The sequence below is a fragment of the Monodelphis domestica genome, chromosome 1, assembly GCF_027887165.1.
Source record: "Monodelphis domestica isolate mMonDom1 chromosome 1, mMonDom1.pri, whole genome shotgun sequence".
Classification (NCBI taxonomy): Eukaryota; Metazoa; Chordata; class Mammalia; order Didelphimorphia; family Didelphidae; genus Monodelphis; species Monodelphis domestica.
In genome coordinates this window covers 395,899,967-395,921,239 of record NC_077227.1, presented here as the reverse complement: position 1 = coordinate 395,921,239, position 21,273 = coordinate 395,899,967, and the positions used below count along the sequence as shown (strand labels likewise).

Genomic DNA, 21,273 nt, shown 5'->3' with positions numbered 1-21,273 from the left:
ACTACTTCAAAAGTACTATAGTTATTAGACCTGTTGCTAAACTGCACTTGATTGTAATCCTGCTGTCTACAGACACTATTTTAATGTAATTGATTTCTTTTATAATTCTCTTTATTTTATGCATTTAAAAGCATTATTCTGAGGAGTCCCTAAGCTTCACCATATGGTCAAGAGTCCAGGACACAAAGGTTATCTCTGGTCTACACATCCCCTCATATTGCACTTATATTACCACAGAGTACAAGACTGGTACTTAAGATAATAATAGTGCTGAAAAGGCCAGAAGCAAGATAAGTCTCTAGATGTCAAACACAGTCTCACTTTTACAGACTAAAGGAGACAGGGGCCTAGGAATGGGAAAGCAAGAACTAAAATTAGGTAGGCCCAATAGGAAAAACATGGAAAAGGTAAAGAAGTAGCCAAGAGAGCAAAGAAGCTATAACCTCAAAACTAAGAGAGAAGAAATAAATTCCCAGAGAAAGCTTTCTTTTTAGATGTTCCTTCTCTTTCCTCATCCCCACTACCTCCTCCTCTACCTGTCTAAATCCAATCTATCCTTTAAGATCCAGATCAGTTATCATTCATTCATTCAACATTTGCTGAATGTTTCCCATAGATAAGGATTTGTCTAATTACTAGGGTTACAAAAAGATAAAGAGACTTACAATTTAAATGGGAAGAAAGGACATACACATTAAAAAAAACATATCAATACAAGGTGGTATAAATTAAGTGTCAAACAAGTGCTAGAGACCACTAGAACTATGGGGATTCATACTGGGACAAAATCACTGAGGGCAGAGGTGAATAGTGAAGGTTTCATAGGTAGATTCAGGAACTCAGAACTAGAAGGGACTTTAGAGGCCATTTGTTACATCTCTTACCTAAAACAATTCCCTCTATAACATCTCCAGAAGATGCTTACCCAACCTCTTTTGGAGCACTTCCAAAGTTGGGGAACTTAAGACTTTGTGCAGCCCATTGCATTTCCAGGTATCTCTAATGGTTAGAAATGTCTTATATTGAGCTGAAATCTTCCCTTGCCCCCTTTCTGGGTAACTCCCATTCACTGATCCTAACTCTGCCCTATGACATCAAACAGGTCAAATCTAATCCCTCTTCCAATGACATCAAGTTCTTTATTTTATAGGCTAAATAGCCCCAATCCCTCTAATAATCGTATAATATGGTTTCGAGGCCTGCTTACCATATCCTGATTTAGACGTCTTCCGAAGCCTTTCTTCCTAAAACTAACTACAATAACAACACACAACCATCTAGATGTGGTTTAGTACAGAAGAACTACTTCCTTTACTCTGAACACTTTTTGTGATTATTACCGATCTTTATGTATTCCTGTTTGCTGGTGTAGCAGAAAAAACACTGTGGGATTTGGAATCAGAGAACTTGAATTTGAATCTTCTTACCCTAATCCTAACTACTTACTATCTATCTTAGGCTCACGTTCCTCTTCTGTAAAATGAAGGGTTTGGCCTCCACTCAGTTGTTGTTCAGTCACATCTGACTCTTTGTGAACCCCTGGAGATTTTCTTGGCAAAGATAAAGGAATGGTTTGCCATTTCCCTTTTTTAGCTCATTTGACAGATGAAGGAACTGAGGCAAACAGTTAAGTGACTTACCCAGGGTCACACAGCTAGTAAGTGTCTGAGGCCAGATTTGAACTCCAGAAGGTGAGTCTTCTGACTCTAAGCCCAGCGTTCTATCCACTGTGCCACTGGGCTATCTAAAGCATTCATAATCTGTAGTCCACTTATTTCTAAATTATGTGCCAGGCACATAAGTAGTTGTTTAATGAATAGCTGTTGGTTAGTTATTTACTAATGTATATAATACTTTTGTTTTGACAATTAGATAAGCTCCTAGTCAGGGATTATGACTATCATATCTCTTATAGCCCTGATGTGACACCCTCACAGTAACTGGCACAGAAGGTAACAGGTGTTTACTTGTTGGCTGGCTGATGATTTGATCCTTATGGGGTGCACGGTAGCCAGATATCTCCCTGTAAAGTGTGGCTGATACCACTGCTGGGTTTGTACCCCAAAGAGATAATAAGGAAAAATGTTTGTACAAGAATATTCACAGCTGCGCTCTTTGTGGTGGCAAAAAATTGGAAAATGAGGGGATGCCCTTCAATTGGGGAATGGCTGAACAAATTGTGGTATCTGTTGGTGATGGAATACTATTGTGCTCAAAGGAATAATGAACTGGAGGAATTCCATGGAGACTGGAACGACCTCCAGGAAGTGATGCAGAGTGAGAGGAGCAGAACCAGGAGAACATTGTACACAGAGACTGACACACTGTGGTACAATCGAATGTAATGGGCTTCTCCATTAGTGGCAATGCAGTGATCCTGAACAACCCGGAGGGTTCTATGAGAAAGAACACTATCCACATTCAAAGGAAAAACTGTGGGAATAGAAACACCAAAGAAAAGCATATGATCTATCACATGGTTTGATGGGAATATGATTGGGGTTTTGCTGTCAAAAGATCACTCTACTGCAAATATGAAGAACATGGAAATAGGTTTTGAACAATGATGCATGAATTGCTTGTCAGCTCCAGGGGTGGGGAGAGGAAAGAGGGGTGGGAAAAATCATCAATCATGTAACCATGGCAAATATTCTAAATAAAAAAATAAAATAAATAAATAAAGTATGGCTGGATAGCTCCAGCTCCCTACCTGGCCTTTTCCTGCTCCCTCTCCTCCTGGATATGAGTACACTGCTGGACCTCTTGTAGATGCTTCTGGGCCTCATGCTCTGCCAGCCTACATGAATCTTCACTTGTGACTAGTTGGGCCTTCAAGTCTTGTACCTGGAAAAGTAAAAGCATGAGGAACCAAAGGGTTGTGAAGAGCAACTGCTCAGAGTCTGGGGGGCTTGAGGGCTCTTTAGTTTTGTTGCTAGTATTTGTTGTATTACAAGTACACATACAGTTTCTAAGAAAGTCAGTGACTTTCCACCAGTTCCTCTCCTCTTTCCTCTATCTCCATCTGGCTTTCAATTACATGGCTTTCACTGAGGCATCTATGTTCCCTGTTGCACACATCGTTGAGGAGGGAGAAGGGAGAAGAGAGAAAGGAGTATCTTTGCAACTCCAAAGTCACATAGTAAGCAGATGATCTTGGATAAATGTAACTAAATCCAGAGGAAATGGTTACAAACAAAGAGCAGGGGTTAGAGAAAAGGGCTTCCCACTGAAGAGAGAAAACTATCCCCAATAAATGTGAGTGGAAGTTGCTATAGAGGATCCCTCAATCCCCAAGCTGCTCTGACAGGAAGAATAGATGATGCTTACTTGGGATTTGCACTTCCCCAACTCTAAAAAGAAAGCCCCAAACCACACAGAACAGTTCAGGAAGCAGCTTTATACTTTTCCTCCAACACTGCCTTGGGGGGGGGAGGGGTGCAGGTGGGGGACAGAGTTTCTAGATGACCTGTTGTTCCAGGTTCTCTTTTTGCTGTAGCAGGATGCTTTTCTCTTCCTCAAGGGCAGCAAGGTCATTGTGATGCTTTCTTCTTGTCTCCATCAGTGTCTTCTGAGCCTCTTGCAGCTGGGCCCAAAGGTCCTCCATATTCTCCTGAGAAGAAAAAATAAGGTAAGTGGAAAGCAATGACAGCTTATTTGTCTGGAGGGGCTTAAATTCTCAAACCTTGTTCCGAACGACTCCTGACCCACCTACCCCTTTGATTTGAGTAGACAACTTTTGATTCCTCCACTATAACTACTCCTTCCTCAACTAAACAAATCCTCAAACTCATTTTCTTTTTATCTCTTTACTGACCTGTTCAGCTATCTCAGGCTCTTTACCTCATATCTTCTTCCTGCTTAGTTCCCTGAGCTGATGTCAGTTTTCACTCCCATCATGAACAGGGCCAAGCTCCCTACCTGTTCCTTTAACTTCTGGTCCTTTATGTCCTGCCTCAGCTGCTCCAATTGATGGCCAGCATCAGCTAGTTCATTCTGGGTCTTCAAGAGTGTCTCCAGTAGTGACATCCTTTCCTTTTCCATCTCTAGCTGCATCTACAGAGATAAGGGAGATGGACATTAAAGCAGAAGTATCTAACAGGATTTCTACACCCTAGCAGTCATTCTGGTTTAGACACTGAGAACAGGGTTTAATGCTAAAAATCAGGAAATGTCTTAACTTATCTGACAACGAGAACCAGGAAGTCCTAAAAGTACTCTGTGGTAATAACCCATGGAAAAAATATATAAAATTTTCCAGAGCATCAATTCACTATGCTCTTAGATCTGTGACCAATGCAGCACATATAATAAATTTATCAGAGACGAAGAGAATGGGCAAAAGTTGGAGGTAATACAGAATCAGAAGTATCTTTAGTCTTATTCCCTACCTGACATCTGTTGCTCTCAGCTTGGGCATGATCCTTTATCCTCTGAGCCAGGGCAGCTTCTGACTCCTCCTGCAGTTCCCTTAGTTTCTTCTCACAGGTCTCCTCCAGGTCCACTTTCTCTCTTTTCATTTGTTCTAATGTGGCCTCTAATTCTTGCCTGTGCTTGATTTGATCCATCTTCTTGCCACATGGAGAAAAATACATCAGCACAGATGGGTAACACAGGGCAAGGAATTCTAGCTCCTTAACTTTATTTATTGGTCCCAGTGAGAGAGAGGAACTCCAGGAAAGCCAGAGAATTTCTAGAATTCAGGCCCAGTCTAATCAGAACATTATACTTAGACCCTAACAGAAAGAGTAGCACCAGCTCTTCATAGTATATCTGCCATCGGAAAGGAGTCCCCAGGGTGTCATGCCTGTCAAAGCTTTAGAAAACTCAGTCACTTAATGTCTCCCCATGATTCCCTTTGCCTGGGCATACTCCCCATCTACTTATTTATGCTAGAGTTGTGCAGGCCTCCACATGTAATTTTCTCAACTTCTCACAGATCCCTATTCTATATACTCCTATGCTTCTTCTAATTCTGGTTTGTGCTGGGAGCAATCTGTTCCCTAGATTTATGGAAGAAACTATGCAGAATATACCACAAGCCTATTGTAGTTACAAAATGCAAGGACAACTCAATCACTACAATAATAATGATAACGATTTGTGTTAACATTTACATAGTGCATTTCAGCAGCTATTAGATAGACCTAATTTCAAATGGGCTAATAATAGGAGCCTTCATCTAAGCCTAGAATAATAGGATGGATAATAGAGAACTTGGGATCAAGAAGGATAGCTGTGGTAGAAGATCAGGATGCACAAGAGAACAATCCCCTAAGGTCAGTGTGATTATTTAAATAAGGAGAGAAGAAAAAAACTAAGGATACTAAGCCTCTCTGTGCCCCTTTCATGGCTTCTGAGAACCGGCCCGACCAAAGTCAAAAAAGATTACTAGTGAAAGCCTGGAGAGGACTGAGGTGAGTAGCTGAGGCCAATTCTGACAAATCTATTCACATTTTTTTTTCTCGAGATAATGGTAGTGATTCTGTGGTATGTACATTTCTCTACTGGAGAACTTAGTTTTAGGAATATGTTGGTAAGTGAGAGTATTTCCCATCATCCTAATCTGGCTCCAGGCTCTGATCAGTGACTCCATCATAAGTACCCAATAGACACAGATCTCTTCCTCTGAAGGGACAAGTTCTCTTTGTCTACCTATGAGGGGCCTAACTCCTAGTTAATCTATATCCCACGGGATCTTTTTCCTAATTTGCCTTAATTATCCATAAGGCTAGATAAAGTTCTCCATTTCTTTGACTAGGTCAGGCCTCTTTCCAACATAAATGGGAAGGCAGAGGGGCCTCCTGGGGGCAACCTTGTCAGTCCAGGCAAGGGTTTTCCTCTCCCACTCTGTTGGTCACCTCACCCTCTCCTCCTGCAGCAGGTGAAGTTCTTCTTCATAGGTGGCCCGCTGCTGCTGTAGAGCTGCCTGACTCTCTTGCTCCATCTGGTCTCGATGTTTGGCTGCTGTGTCCTGCTCCTGTTCTGCCTGCTGTCGCTGTGCTTCCAATTCCATCTGAAGGCACTTTACCTCCCCTGAAGAAGGGGGCAGAGTTTAGGCCCTGACCTCATTGGCAAGGCCCACCCCATACCTCCAAAAAGGGAATGTGATAAGACCCTTCTCCAGGCTGGAGTCTGAGAGCAGGCCTCCTCCCCCCCAGCTTCTCTGAAAGGAAAAGGGGCCCAGGTTGGCCTGGCCCTCACCTTGGATCACCTCCTTGGCTTGTGTGACTGTTTGAATCTGCATCATCAGCTGCTCCTTGGTAATCTCCATCAGAGAGCCCTGCTGCTGAGCCTCAAACAAGTTGGTTTCTAACAGTTCCTTGGCTGAGCTGTGAGATTCAGAGGTCAGGGAGGACTCTCCCTATGGCCCTGCTCACCCTCCCCAGGCCCAGCAGCCCATAGGAGCATCCAGAGCAGCCTTAGCTGGGAATGAAGCCTATAGGCCCCAGCACATAGGCTTGCCAACTAATAGCAAACAGAGGAAGGGCAAGGTACATCCAGTTCTAGGTTCCCAATTTTTCTTCTTTTTTAAAAATCCTTGCATTCTGTCTTAGAATTAATGCTGTGTATTGGTTCCAAGACAGAGGAGTGATAAGAGCTAAGTAATGGGGGTCAAGTGACTTGCCCAGGGTCACACAGCTAGGAACTATTTGAGGCCACATTTGAACCCAGAACATCCAGTCTCTAGTTCTTGCTTTCTATTCATTGAGCCACCTAGCTGTCCCTGTTCCCAATTTAATCTTAACTTTCCTAGATGTAGTTATGATAGGAGAAACTAGTCAATCTGCACAGCCAACCTGCCCCCATATCCATGCATGGGCTAGAAATCAATCTGTAACACTTATTAAGCACCAACTAAGCAGCAGTCATGGTGTTAAGTACTACTATAACAAAGAAAAAAATGATAGAGCTTAAATTCTACTAAAAGAGGTAAGTATTACTAGAAGTCTGTGTAAAATATAGACAAAATATTACTCAGTAATATGAAGGATGGAGGCCCAAATGGTTGGAGGGAGGAGAACAATGAGGGAAAGTCTGATTTGGTAGGCAGAGCTTGTGCTAACCTGAAAGACACCAGTAGTTAGGGGGAGCATATTCCAGGCAAGGATTTGCATGGAAGATGAAAAGTTCATGTGTGAGAGAAACAGGAAGAAAGGCAATTTGATCAGATTCTACTCTGTAGAGTGGCTGAAAGGGAGTAATGCAGAATAAGCGCAAGAAGGTATGCTGGAGGATGGTGTGAAGACTTTTAAATCATTAAGCAGAAGAATCTATATTTGATAGTAAAAGTATTAATGGGGCAGCTAGGTAGCACAGTGGATAGAGTAACCTGGAGTTGAGAAGACCTGGGTTCAAATTTGGCTTCACTTTCCTAGCTGTGTGATCCCGGGCAAGTCTCATAACCCCAATTGTCTAGCCCTTACCACTCTTCTGTCTTAGAATTGATACCTAGTATTGATTGTAAGATAGAAAGTAAGGGTTAAAAACAAAAAGGTTCAGGTGGGGTTGGTTGAAGCTGGGTGACTCAGTGTTTATTGAGTCAAGCTTGGAGATAAGAGGTCCTGAATTCAAATGTGGCCTCAGACACTTCCTAGCCTTATGACCCTGGGAATGTCTCTTAAACCCAGCTGCCTAGCCCATTCCACTCTTCTTCCTTGTAACCAATATACAGTATTAATTCTAAGATGGAAGGGAAGGGTTTAAAAAAAAAGGTAATAGGGAGCCTCTGGGAGAGAGGGTTAGACATGGGCTTTTGGACTATCCTTTGGTAGTCCAAGAATGGATTTGGGGGGTGAGGGGTTTGGGGGGTGGGGGGTGGGGGTGGTAAGACAACAGCATTAACAATGTGACAGCCCCGACCTGAGTTCCAGTAGTTGCTCAGAAAGATCCTGCTGGTCCCGCTCCAAGGCCTTCAGGTGCACCTCCAGGGCAGCTTTGTCTCGGACCAAGATCTCTTTCTCCTGGATCACCTTCTCCCTCAAGAGTTCTTGTCGAGTTGTCTCCTGGTGCAGCTGTTCCAGCTCTGTAGTGGCCACCTCCAACTGTCGTTGTGCCTGAGAAGAGCAAAGAACTAAAATGGAGTTGAAGAGAAGTATAGGGGAAAGGAATTGGGAAGAAGAGCTCATTCCTCTTCTTCCTTGGGATTCCTCCAGTTTTGGCAGATGAAAGAGCACAGAACACTGAAAGAGTCTACTATCAAGTGGGGACTCTGGGTTTCTGTGTGCCTGAGTTTAGAATAAAAACAGGAGAAATCAGAACTGTCAGGAAGGCTAATGAGATTCTTTCCAGGAACAATGCTACAAGTATCTTAAAGAACCTAGCTTGTCCTTGTGAAACTACTCTAGTTCCTCACAACAGGCTTCTTCTTTCCCTTGAAACGATGCTAGTTAGTAACTGATATGAGAGTTCTGGAAAATGGGGCAAGAAGAACCATGAAAAATTAGCAGCTGGCTATTTAGGGAGTTTAAAGGCAGAGAAGCAGTGTGGCAGGGTTGAAGTTAGGAGGCCACCATGTTCACGGTTTCCCCCTCAGAGCCTCAGGCTCTTTAACTATAAAACAGACATAACAATAATGGCACTACTTTAAGTCTCATGGAACTGCAGTAAGGAAATATGAGTTATTATGAAGTTCAAATTTCCAGAACTCTGAAGAGTAAGAAGCTACAAAGTCAAGCAAGAAAACCTCTCCCTGTGGCAGCCTTTATGATTGTTGGGGAAATGAGAGCCAGAGGACTTCAAATAGCTGTTTTGTTTTGTTTTGAAATTCTTACCTTCATCTTATAGTCAATACCGTATATTGGTTCCAAGGCAAAAAAAAAAAGGTAAGGGTTAGGAAATTGGGGTTAAGTGACTTGTCCAGAGTCACAAAGCTAGGATGTGTCTGAAGTCAAATTTGAATCCAGGCCTGCAAACAGTTGTTTGGTGTCGGCAACAAGGGTGTTTTTCTTTTTTGAGGGCTAATGTGACCCTCAAGACTTCCAAGAGCCCTCAAGAAAGGTTACAGCATTGAGATGTTAGAAATTTATTGCATTAAGATCACAGGCTCATAGACTTAAGACTAGAAGAGAACCTTCATCCAACCCCTTCATTTTAGAGATGTGAGACTGAAAGCCAGAGAGGCTAAGTACTAAATGACAGCACTGCAATGTGAATCTAAGCCCATAGCACTCAATCCCAGTACATATTCTAATGACCCATCTGTGACCTCTGTCTGCTGGTAAATGCTGTGCTCTCTTACCTCATTCAATTTCTCCTGGGTTTCGATCTTCTCTTCTCTCTCCCTGCTTAGATCCCCCTGAAGCTCTGCCTCAGCATCTTTAGACTTTTGCAGTTGCATTTCAAGGCAAGCTTTTTCCTCCAAGAGGGCTTCCTTTCTCTGTTCAGATTCATCCAGTTCCATCTGCACAGCACTTCGGGCTTTCTCTGATGCCTCTACTTTACCATGGACAGACTGGTTTTCCTGCTCTAACTACAGTCCCACAAAAAGAAAAGCATTAGAGAGAGAGCGTAGGGTCAAGAAGCATATGTCATTAATAACCACATGTGGTTTAAGGACCAGATGATGAGCCTGGAAGGAGCAGGATCCCACCTCACCTGTAAGAGTTGTTGGTTCAGCTCCACTTTATCTAGGGCCAAGGCTTCATTCAGTGCGCTCAGCTTGGCTGCTGCATCCCGAAGATCAGCTACTTCTGCCTTGAGAGTTCTCTCTGTTCCTGTCAGTTCAGCAATTGACTGTTCTGCCTAGAAAGAAAAAGAAATAAAGATCTTCTCCTTTTGTGGCCCTCTTCTGCCTTCCTAAACAGCTCCCATATCCCACCCCAATTGCCTTTTTTTCATACAGAAAAGCTGATTCCAGGATCCTCTTCCTACTTAAAATTCTGGGCAAGTCCTCTCTGAAGCTACTTTTCTGGTGTTTTTTATTTTTAAACCCTTACTTTCTTTCTTAGAATTGATATTAAGTATCAGTTCCAAGGCATAAAAGGCAGTTGGGGGGCAGCTGGGTAGCTCAGTGGATTGAGAGCCAGAGACAGGAGGTCCTAGGTTCAAATCTGGCCTCAGATACTTCCCAGTTGTGTCATCTTGAGCAAGTCACTTAACCTCCATTGCCTAGCCCTTACCACTCTTCTGTCTTGGAATCAATATGCAGTATTGATTCCAAGACAAAAGGTAAAGGGTTACCGAAAAAAAAGAAAAGAAAAGCAGTTAGGGCTAGGCAATTGGAGTTAAGTGACTTGCTAAGGGTCACATAGCTAAAAAATATCTGAGGCCACATTTGAACCCACGACTTCCCAATTCCAGGTCTGGCTCTCTATCACCTTGCTGCCCCTACCTTTCTGGTCAAAGAAATGCCCTCTCTCCAGAGACACATATTTCTGCTCATGGTAGATGAAGGCTAAGTCAAGTTGATCTATACCTTAGCCAGAGCTCTTGCCATCTCTGCTCTCTCTTGATTCAGCAGCTCCCCTTCAAGATGGCTCTTTTCTAGTGCCTCCTTCAGGGAGATCAGCTCACTCAATGATGAAGACTGTCTGGCTTCCAGGCCCTTCAAAGTCTCTTGACTGCAGGAAGAAGTAATGAGACAAGAGACTCCACTGTGAATATGCCATACACACCTCGAGGTCTCCTAAGTCACTTGGAATTCCATGTTAAACATCTATGACAATTACATATGTGCATATTCTCCTTACCAGATTTTAAGATCCTTCATAGAAGGAACTGGTACCAGGGAAATAGCATCAAATTTAGTCAGGGTCTAGGTTTGAATCTTGGCTTTATTATTTGTGATTTTGTCTTAGGCAAGTGACTTTACCCATCCCATTCTTTGTCTTTAAAACAAGAAGGGTGTAGCAATGCAATGGACAATTCTGAAGGACTTATACAGGGAATGCCATCTACCTCCAGAGAAAGAACTTTGGAATCAGATGGATATGGATCAAGGCATGTCTTTCACATCAGTTTACTTATGGTTTTATTTTGGGGTTTTGGTTTTATGTGAGTATTCCCTTACAACAATGACCAATAAGGAAGTTGTTTTGCATGATAATACATATAAGATCAAATTGCTTACCATCTCTGAGCTAGGGGAAGGAGGGAGGGAAACAATTTAGGTCTATAATTTTAGAAAACATATGCTGAAAATTATTATTACATGTAAAATAAAATGTCTTTGAATTAAAAAAATAAAATAAAATGAGACGCATGGGGTTTGGACTAGATAACCTCTAAGGGCCTTTTCTAGCTTTTAATCAATGATCCTTTGGTCTTTTATGATCTTCTGGGGAAACAACCATTAAAATTTATATTTTTTAATATGAGCATCATCAAAGTCTATTGGTTGAACAAAATCCAAACTTGAGAACTAATCTTTGACCTTTCAGTCCAGATTTCCCTTTATCTTGGAGCTCTTTCTCCTCACAAAACAGTCACTTAATTGGCCCCAATTTCAAAAAGACTTCTTATTGATCCATTCTCCAAAGAAGCAGATGTTGGTGGCTAGGAAGTGACAAAAGGGCAGAAACTTCAAGGGGCATTTGAGTTAGATCCCAAAGGAAAAACAGATGGGACAATACTTACAGGCAATCCCTCTCTCGAACAGCTTGCTGCAGCTCCTCTTCCTGCTCCACCTTCTCCCCCTGAGCCAAGTCCCCTTGCAGCTGAAGCTCTGTGTTGAGTCGGCGGAGGCGCCAGGCCTCTTGTTCCAGAATCTCCAGCTGCTGCTGGAGCTCCTCCCTAGCCTTTTCCAGGTGCCCTCGATCTCTGGGAGGAGAATAGGGGTGTAAACCTTAAAATTTCTTAGACTTATAAATGTTGGAAATTTCACCATTGGGAAATTTCATACTTGGAAAATTTCTTACTGATAGTGTATTGGAATGTGAACCCCATTGGCATGGGAGGTTCCTTCTCCTCCCTTCTTCAGATTACTTTAGGACAGAAACCTTTTGCTGAACAATGGAAAGGGCTTTGACCTATGCTTAAGCACAGAACAGGAATTTCTTTGAGTCATGATTGATTTTAGAATTGATACAATAGAGATACTTGGAATGACAGAATCAGGTCTTGGAAAATACAATTTCCACCCCACTCAGTCCTAACAGGATTTAGGAAGGGCTGCAGCATAGATCAAAATTTAATTATTTGAGAATATGACCTTCAACAGACATGTGCAAAGCCACAGACCTCTGGGCAGTCCTGGGTTAAGCTAGAGCCACCATTGGCACAGGGAAAATGATGGACAGTGATTGGTAGATGTGAGAACTGAGGGGAGGCAACTTGGATGGTTTCCTTAAAGATAGGGGGGTGGTTGGAGAGTTTGGTGGAGTGGTTGGAGAGGTGCTCTGAGAAGCTTGCTCTGAAGGAAGCTGAAGGTGGGGGCCCTGAGACTGTTTCTCCATTTTGGTCACGTGAGTAATAGGGACTGATCTCTTTTCTTTGCCTCAGCTATCTAAGGGCTTGGGCCTTTTGGCCCAGCCTAAACAGAAGGGGTATTTAAGCCCTATTCCCTTCTCTCCCCTTTCTCTCTCCCTCTCTCTCTCTATCTCTAATTCCTTTCTTCCTCCTGTTTGTAATTAAACTCTATAAAAGGTTGACGGCTGACTTGAGTTTTCATTTAGGAATTACATAGCTGAATTCCTTGGCGACCTTAAATTAATATATATCAGTCTTTTAAAGTGATTTCCTTCTCACAGAGGTGACCACAGATGCTGGGATAAAAAGTCTTTACTTATGCCAGACATCAGCAGGTGCTTCCCCTACTTTCCCACCTTTGTTATTAGGTAATTAGGTTATTAGGTTATTAGAAAAGACTCTTTCCTTGGACCAGAAGGATTCAATGTTAGTAAAATATACAGCAATGAAGGTCCAAAAAAGCATGAGGTTTCAAGAAAGTATCATGTAGGATGGGACAGACAAGTCCCAGAGTGAGGTTCTTTCTTCTCAAGAGTAAAAGCAGAAAGGCTTAGTGACCAACCAGCAGGACTGCTTACCTGTTGAGAGAGTCGACTTCCCCCTGAAGGCCCTGGGTCTGTCCTGCCAGGACGTCCCGTTCCCCAGTGAGCTTCTGGAGTCGCTGCCTCAGGGCCTCGCCCTCTTCCTCCCACTGGGTATGCTGATGCTGCCAGAAGCTCACAGCCTCTTGACAGGTTGAAAGCTGCTGCCTCAGGCCCTGGCAGGAAATATAACAGGAATAAGGCAGCAGAGTAAATGGTGATTATGGGAAGGATGCAGGAGACTCACAGGTGGAGCTAGGTATACTGAGCCAGGGCCTCAGTATCAACCTCATAAATGAGATATCATTATATCTGGGCTGCTAAGGTCTGTGGGATGCCACCAGTTCTGTGGAATGATCTTTTTAAAATTTAAGAGTCAGAAAAATAAGGAGGAAAGTCTGGAATTTTTATGATGAGATATGCAGGTGAAATATCAGCAGACAAACCTGGGCCTGGGAGAGAGGTACAGGAAATGGGGACATGGAGGCAAAGGTTCTATACGTCGGAATGGCTGAAATTTCTGAAACTTCCTCCATTATAATCATACCCCAGTTGTAATTTTCAAACTGTGCTCTGTGAGGAAGGCCTCTGCCACACAAGCATGCTACAGAGAGAGAGAGACACACACACACATACACGCACGCACACATGCATGCATGCACACCAGACTAGGAAGTGAATGGGTATTAGGAAAACATGCAAGACTAAGGAAGAATGTGGGGTGTGCACAGCATCCTCTTACCTGCACTGCCTGGTGCTTCTTCGCCAGAATCGAGCGCACCAGTGTGACAGCCTTGTCTGGATCTTCAGAACGCAGCTGGCAGAAAATGCTAGACTCCATCTCTAGGGAGCTCTCCAGACCAAAACTTTGATTTTCACTGTCTTCATCATCTACCACTACCTGAAATAAATGTGCAAGTGTTGTTATTTCCAGCCATCATTACATGTCTAGGAAAAATTCTCTCTCCTCCAGAGAGATCTGTAAATAAAGCCTTATCAATCTACATTTTTGAAATCATAAAAATTTTAGATTTGAAAGGATCCTAAGGGGTCTCTTCCTCCAGCCTCTGTTTAATGCCTAAACCCTTTCTAAAATATTCTCAGAATCATAAAGAATCACATTTGCGAGGTGGAAGGGACTTTGTTGTTGTTTGATCATTTCAGCTATGTCTGACTGTGATTCTATCTGGTGTTTTCCTGGCAAAAATCCTGGAGTGGTTTGCCATTTCTTTCTCTACCTCATTATATAGCTAGGGAAACTAAGGGTCCACAGCTTGTTAACAATCTGAGAAGGGATTTGAACTCATGAAGGGAAGGGACTAGAGTGTCCACCTAGTCCAATCCATCCACAATAGGAACCATAATATCCAATAAATGGTGGTCCAGATTCTGCTCAAAAACATCCAAGGAGGGGAAACCCATAACCTCTTGAAGAGACCCATTCAAGTTTTGGACTCATTGTTAGGAAATTTTTTCCTAACACCAAACCTAAACTGCAATCTTTGTAACCTATAAGAATGATTCCTGGTTCTGCCCTGTCCTCTGGGACCAAATAAAATAACTCTAACCTGCTTCTACAGGAAAGCCTTTTAAATGTTTGTAGATAGCTATCATACCCAGCTTCATTTTTCTCTTCTCCAGGTTAAACATATCCAATTCTTTCAACCAGGCTTCATGGGGCATGGCTCAAAGACCCTCACCATCCCCACACATGTCTCTTACTCTAATTTTTGCCTGTACATCTCCATCAATGGAGAATATGTCTCACAGCACAGCTCATTAGAGCTCACTAATGTCAACAGAGAATGAATCATTACAAGATTTTCTTTCCCTAAGGAGTGATGGTGAACCTATGGCATGGGTGCCAAAGATGGCATGCAGAATGCTCTCTGTGGGCATGTGCCAAAGTTCATTACTAGAAAGGCAGAGGGACTCAAGCAGAGCTGCTCCCCTGCCCCTCTCCACCATGCGTGATGACATTTTTCCACATCCCTTGAAGCTCCTCTGCCCAGCAACCAATGGGAGTGTGTACAGTGTGTACAATGGGGGTAAGGTGGGCAGCTTAAGGCAGCAGAGCTGGAGAGGAGCAGAGCACTTGGGCCACTCCCCTTCCCCTGTCTCCACTTGCTGAAGACGTTTTTCACCGCCCCTCCACCCAGCAGCCCAATGGGAGTGCTTTCTCCCTCCCCTGTGTTGGGTAAGGGGAAGGAGGTAAGACATAGAACTCAGTCTGGGGGGTGGGGTGGGGATAGGGTACAGCACTCCATCTCTATCTCCATCACTGTTCTAGGGAGTTGACATCTGCCTCCCTTTAATTTCTAACTGCTAGCTTTAATTTTCACCTCTAGAATTACTTAGAACAAGTCAAATCAATACCTCTTGCAGTTCTTTACTTTTGAAGACAATTATCATGTCTCCCCTTAGTCTTCTCTTTTACAGGCTAAACATCTTCAGTTACTTCAATATATGCTTATATATACTATTGTGTTCATGTCTTCTGGACAAACTTTAGTTTTTTTAATGTCCTTCCTGAAATATGTTAACTAGAACTAGATACAAAGATATAATTCAGATATGGTTGGACTACTGCACTTCAGAGTATGGTGGGAATAATGATTCCCTTCTAGATATTATTTCACTAATGCAGCCTAAGACAGAATAACACTTTTTGGCTGCCGTGGCATATTACTGACCTTTAAAATAAAAAACCTCTTACCGACCATCCTAGAATGGTTACCTATCCTAAGGCAGAAGAGTGGTAAGGGCTAAGCAACTGGGGTTAAGTTACTTCTCCAGGGTCACAAAGCTAAGACATATCTGAGGTCAGATTTGAATACAGGTGCTCCTGACTTCAGGCCTGCTGCTCTATTCAGTTGTGCCACCTAGCTCCCCCACATTATTGACTTTTAATGAAATTGCAATTGATTTGGGAAAAGAGGCATCCATCAGGCCCTTTTCATGTTAATTGTTGTTTAAAGAGGTCTTTCTCCATTCTAACCTTTTGCCCTTGACTTTTGGGGACTAACTACCAGATCATATGTTTATTTCTATTGAATTTCATTGTTAGATTCAACTCATCTTTTTAATGTGTTGAGATTTTGAAGGGAAGGGGATATGGTTCCATTATGAAATGTACTAGTGATCCCTTATCCTAAAAGACAGGGTAAGATAGTACTGCACCATCTTCTCCCTAAGCCTACCACCAACCTAAAATCCAAAGTATCAAAGGGATACATATTGATGAATCATCAATGAAAGGTTCCCTGTAGACAATAAAAGGAAAAGCAGAAGAACATGACTTTCACTTAAATAGAAACCTAATCTAGTTTCTGGCCCCAAACATACAACCAGTGAAGGAAGAGAAAGAGAGACCTCATTGGACAGGCACCAACTTCATCTTTTCTAGTTCCTTAAAATAATCACTAATGCTTAGTTATTCCTTTCACATTTCTATCTCACCGTCTTTCACTTGCCTATTAAGTCCTAAGCTTAAACTGATGAATTTCTTTGGAGTATGAGAAGAAAGTCAGGAATATGAGAGGGATGCCTGGGAAGGTGGGTGATAGTTAGTCTTAGTTACCTAAAGGAGGTATCTCTGGCTTCCCCATACCTGGGTTATGTCCTTGATCACTTGCTGCAAAGACAACTTCTCTTTCTGAGAATTTCTGGAGAGAGATGCCTCATGTTCCATTAATTCTGATCGATTTGTCTCCTGAATAGGGAATGGAGAATAGACATGAGCTGAGGACGTGCAAACTGGGGATATATCCCTAGCCACAAATTGATTCTAAGTAAGTCTTATTGCCTTTAAATAGCCAGTATGTATATAGTATTTTAAACTTGGCAAAGTGCTCTATAAACTATCTCCCTTGATCCCCACAAAAACCCTATGAAGTAAATATTTTAAATATTATTTTAAAAATAGTTTTTGTTGATTTTTAAAATGCAATCATATTTTTCACTAGTATACCTCACCCTCTCACTTCCAGAGTGCTATCCTATATAAGTGGTATTTTTTTTAAAGACAAAAAAGGAAAAAAAAATCAGCATAATTGATCAATACACTGAAAAAGTCTGAGAATATGTACAATGTACCATACTTATAGATCTCGTACCTAACCTTGATGTATAGATCTCTAACTATCATGCTACTACCTTTATGTTTTTTCTTTTATTTTCCTCCTTTTTTTATTTAGAATATTTTCCTATGGCTATATGATTCATGATTCCCTTCCCCAAGCCTTCCTCCCCACTCCCAGAGCTGACAAGCAGTTCTACTGAGTTATACACATATCATTGTTCAAAATATATTTCCATATTATTCATATTTGCAGTAGAGTGATCTTTTAACATCAAAACCTTAATCATATGCCTAATCAAACTATGTGATTGATCATGTTTTTCTTTTGTGTTTCTGTTCCCACAGTTCTTTCTCTGGATGTGGATGTTCTTTCTCATAAGTCCCTCAGGATTGCCCTGGATCATTGCACTGCTGCTAGTAGAGAAGTCCATTACATTTGATTGTGCCACAGTGTATCAGTCTCTGTGTACAATGTTCTCCTGGTTCTGCTCCTCTCACTCTGCATCAATTCCTGGAGGTCTTTCCAGTTCACATTGAATTCCTCCAGTTTATTATTCATTTCAGCACAACAATACTCCATTATCATCATATACCACAATTTGTTCAGCCATTCCCCAATTGATGGACACTCCCTCATTTTCCAATTTTTTGCCACCACAGAGTGAGACTATAAATATTTTTGCACAAGACTTTTTCCTTATTATCTCTTTGAGGTACAAACCCAGCAGTTGTATGGCCGGATCAAAGGGCAGACAGTCTTTTAGTGCCCCTTGGGCATAGTTGCAAATTGCCCTCCAGAATGGTTGGATCAATTCACAACTTCACCAGCAGTGTATTAGTGTCCCAGTTTTGCCACATTCCCTCCAACATTTATCACTTTCCTTTGCTGCTATATTGGCCAGTCTGCTAGGTGTAAGGTGGTACCACAGAATTGTTTTAATTTGCATTTTTATCATCAGGAGGGATAGAACACTTTTTCATGTGCTTATTGATAGTTTTGATTTCATTATGTGAAAACTGCCTATTCATGTTCCTTGACCATTTGTTGACTGGGGAATGGCTTGATTTTTTGTAAATTTTACTTAGTTTCTTATATATTTGGGGAATTAAACCTTTGTCAGAGAGTTTTGTTATTAAAATATTCTCCAAGTTTGTTGCTTTTCTTACCTTTATATTTAACTCTAAAGCTGTTTACCTCCACCCTGGTCACCAATAATGCCCTAAACAGGCCAAGCCAAGAGACAAGAACTGTCCTAGAGCAGTAAATAGGTGCTTGAGATCAATTACTATGTCAAAAAATCTTAGTATTGAGACTAGAGAAAACACTTAAAACAGATTTCTCCTCCAGTTCCTTCACTCATGTCAATGCTGATGAGTACTTAGAGATCTAAGAGGATCAAAATGGGTCTAGTTCCTTGTAAGCTATAGCATAATCAGAGGAGAGACTCAAAGTCAAAATGGATTTAGTGGTCAGGTAATCTAATTTCTCATCTCTATAGAAATCTTCACTAAGTCAGGACATCTAGTCTCTATAACACCCAGTGATGGGGAAATCATTACCAGTTCATACTATTATTAGAAAGCTCTGTCAAAAGTACTCACTCAGAGTAAGCCAGATTTTTCTATGCTTTGATCTGTTCCCTGGAACACAAAATAAACCTTTTCCTATCAAGTGACAGTCCTTCAGATACTTTTTTTTATCCAGGCAATACATTCTACTTTCTACAACTGTTTTTCATATGACATGATTTCCAGACTATTCAATATTCCAGCTACCTTTTTCTTTAGTCAACTTTCCTTTGAAAATGTGAGTCGGCCTCATTCTGCCAAGGGAACACACTAAATAGGTCTTATTAGAGTTGTGTTGAGGATTTTCAGGTTTTGGCAAATTTGGTTCTTCCTCTAAACAGAGGGATTTCACGAAATCCTTCAACTGGGTACTTACTGATATGCACTACATTGGCTTGGTTACACAAAAGGAGACCCAGAGCCCTTCATCTCCAACTTCTTCCAGAAAAAATGACTACATACCAGGATATCCATGGTGTCCTTCAGAGCCTTCAACATCTTCTCCTGCTCCTCATTTTGTTTTTTACTCTGAGCCAGCAAAGCAGAAAGTTCAGTCACCCTGTGGGGAAGGGCACAGCATTACTGTAGGATGATCAGCACACTGCTGAGGAGAGAATACCCGTTAGCACACTTTTCTAGTAAATCCCACTACATATCTCTGGTGCTCCCAGAACCCTCTCTCTCTGTGCTCCTTCAGGATCACACAATGCTAATGCCTAGAATTGGGTTGAAACCAAAAGCAATTCAGAACACATGCACAAATTTACCACAACTCAAGGCTGGAACACTTGCTTTGGGGCTTGAAAGGTGGAAGGAAAGCTCTGGCTGGGAGCTCTCCAGGCCCAGGTTAGTCTTGATGTCAAGTACCCTGGAGCCAATAAGAACATTAGAATTGCTACAATGGGACAGTTTCATGATCTCTCTAGCCTAAAATTTTGTCTCCAACAGGGCCAGCTATTATCATATTATAGTTTATGGTTACTGTGCCAACTTTAAAGCTTAGGGACATCCTCAAGTATTTTTATTTTTCCGATCCTCCCATTATAAATTTACTATTTATAAGTTTATCATTTTTGAAGTCATTTGTATTTTTTGCCTGTATCCTTTTCAAGGTACAATCACCTACTTTGTAAAATGAAACTTCCTTTTATTACTCTTAAATTCAGTCATCAGTTTTTTCCATAGCTTTGGTACTCTGAAAGCCCTTCTCTCTGTGTTTACCCTTTCCATTCCTATCATTACTTTTGAAACTTTGATCACACATACATTTCTCATTCTATCTTTTCAGATCCTTTTAGTCTGTCCTCAACTAGCAACTTTCTCATCTTTTTTATTTCAGTTGACTTTGTGGACTCTCTTCAGTTTCCAAATGTCTTATGATGAGAATCTAGTATTTCTAATGTGGATGCATCATAGTTTTGTGTTGTTCCTAATCCCTTTCTAGACAATATTTTGGTTAAGACTTTTGACTGTGCTAGCACAATGGGCTAATATCTTCAGAAAATAGTCCAGGAAGACTCATAGGCCCTTGCCTGAGTTGAAAATGACAGCTCAGAATCCTAAATGGTTCCATTTGTTTTCTCCTTTATGTCTACCCATACTGAAAGACTATCTGCCCTTTTTCTCTCTAGGGAATTTTCAACTATTAATTCAACAGCTGGTATGTTTTTATCTCTGATAGGGAGATGTTGTTACATACGCAACAAAGAGGAAAGAATCAGTGTAGAAAGATTTATCATAATCTTTTGCCTGCCATTCTCCTGGCTTATGATATTGAAATACTCTAATGGCACATCTCATAAGAATCTGTCAAAGCCATAACTTTTACTAATTTTGTGACCCCTTCAAGATTCCATGGGATTTTCAAATGCCCTATTACTACTCCAAGAGCTAATCCAGTATAGCCAAATTGTCAGGAAGGAAATCGAAAATGGGGAGAAAATTCTTAGGAAGAAACAAAGATATGACACAATTATAATATTCAGTGGCACCTTCTAATTGGTATCTCACAACCTCTTGATATTCCCCTTTAACTTCCTTTATTCTAGTCTCTAATGAAGATGTGGCCCTTATCTGCCACAAGTACCCTTGGTCTCTTCCCCTCCCATCTTCTCTAGCAAATCCCTCCTAATCTATTGGTTATAAACAGCAATACCCTCCTGTCTCCCCACAATCCTTATAACAAAACAAAACAAAACAAAAAAACTTCTCTAGGTTTTACCATTCCATCTTTTCAAACTATTTGCCTATATTTTTCCTCCCTTTCTCAGCCAAACTTCCTAGAAACAGCTGCCTATTATACTCATTACCTTCACTTTTTCTACTCAACTGTTTGCCTAGAGATGGGAGGTCCTAGGTTCAAATCTGGTCTCAGACACTTCCTACCTGTGTGACCCTGGCCAAGTCACTTAACCTCCATTGCCTAGTCCTTACCACTCTTCTGCTCAGAACCAATACACATTCTAAGAGGGAAGGTAAGGGTTAAAAAAAAAAGTAATTGGTCTAAAGTTACCAATATTATGACCTTTCCTCCCTCCACTCCAGCTCATTCTTTTTTTGACCTTTCTATATCATTTGACACTATTGACCATCTCTTCTCTTGGATACTTTTTCTCATGTGGGGCTTGTTTGTTTGTG

The 21,273-nt window shown here is 41.5% G+C and overlaps 1 protein-coding gene across 10 annotated transcripts in view; it reads right to left on the bottom strand.

Moving 5' to 3' along the window:
• CEP250 (centrosomal protein 250) overlaps positions 1-21,273 on the bottom strand; it is a 47,150-nt gene that overhangs the window by 14,317 nt on the left and 11,560 nt on the right. For 5 of the 10 annotated variants that reach the window (XM_007474240.3, XM_007474243.3, XM_007474241.3 and 2 more), the window contains exons 8-22: positions 19,099-19,195; positions 16,597-16,698; positions 13,729-13,887; positions 12,984-13,162; positions 11,575-11,757; positions 10,415-10,559; positions 9,595-9,741; positions 9,239-9,469; positions 7,861-8,054; positions 6,202-6,329; positions 5,864-6,033; positions 4,389-4,568; positions 3,919-4,053; positions 3,467-3,610; positions 2,711-2,844 (exon numbers count right to left, since the gene is read on the bottom strand). In XM_007474240.3, coding sequence (XP_007474302.1) covers positions 2,711-2,844; positions 3,467-3,610; positions 3,919-4,053; positions 4,389-4,568; positions 5,864-6,033; positions 6,202-6,329; positions 7,861-8,054; positions 9,239-9,469; positions 9,595-9,741; positions 10,415-10,559; positions 11,575-11,757; positions 12,984-13,162; positions 13,729-13,887; positions 16,597-16,698; positions 19,099-19,195 — 2,328 coding nt within the window. The remainder of the gene's footprint in view (positions 1-2,710; positions 2,845-3,466; positions 3,611-3,918; positions 4,054-4,388; positions 4,569-5,863; positions 6,034-6,201; positions 6,330-7,860; positions 8,055-9,238; positions 9,470-9,594; positions 9,742-10,414; positions 10,560-11,574; positions 11,758-12,983; positions 13,163-13,728; positions 13,888-16,596; positions 16,699-19,098; positions 19,196-21,273) is intronic. The other 5 variants (XM_007474242.3, XM_056811778.1, XM_056811780.1 and 2 more) reach the window with 1 other exon arrangement.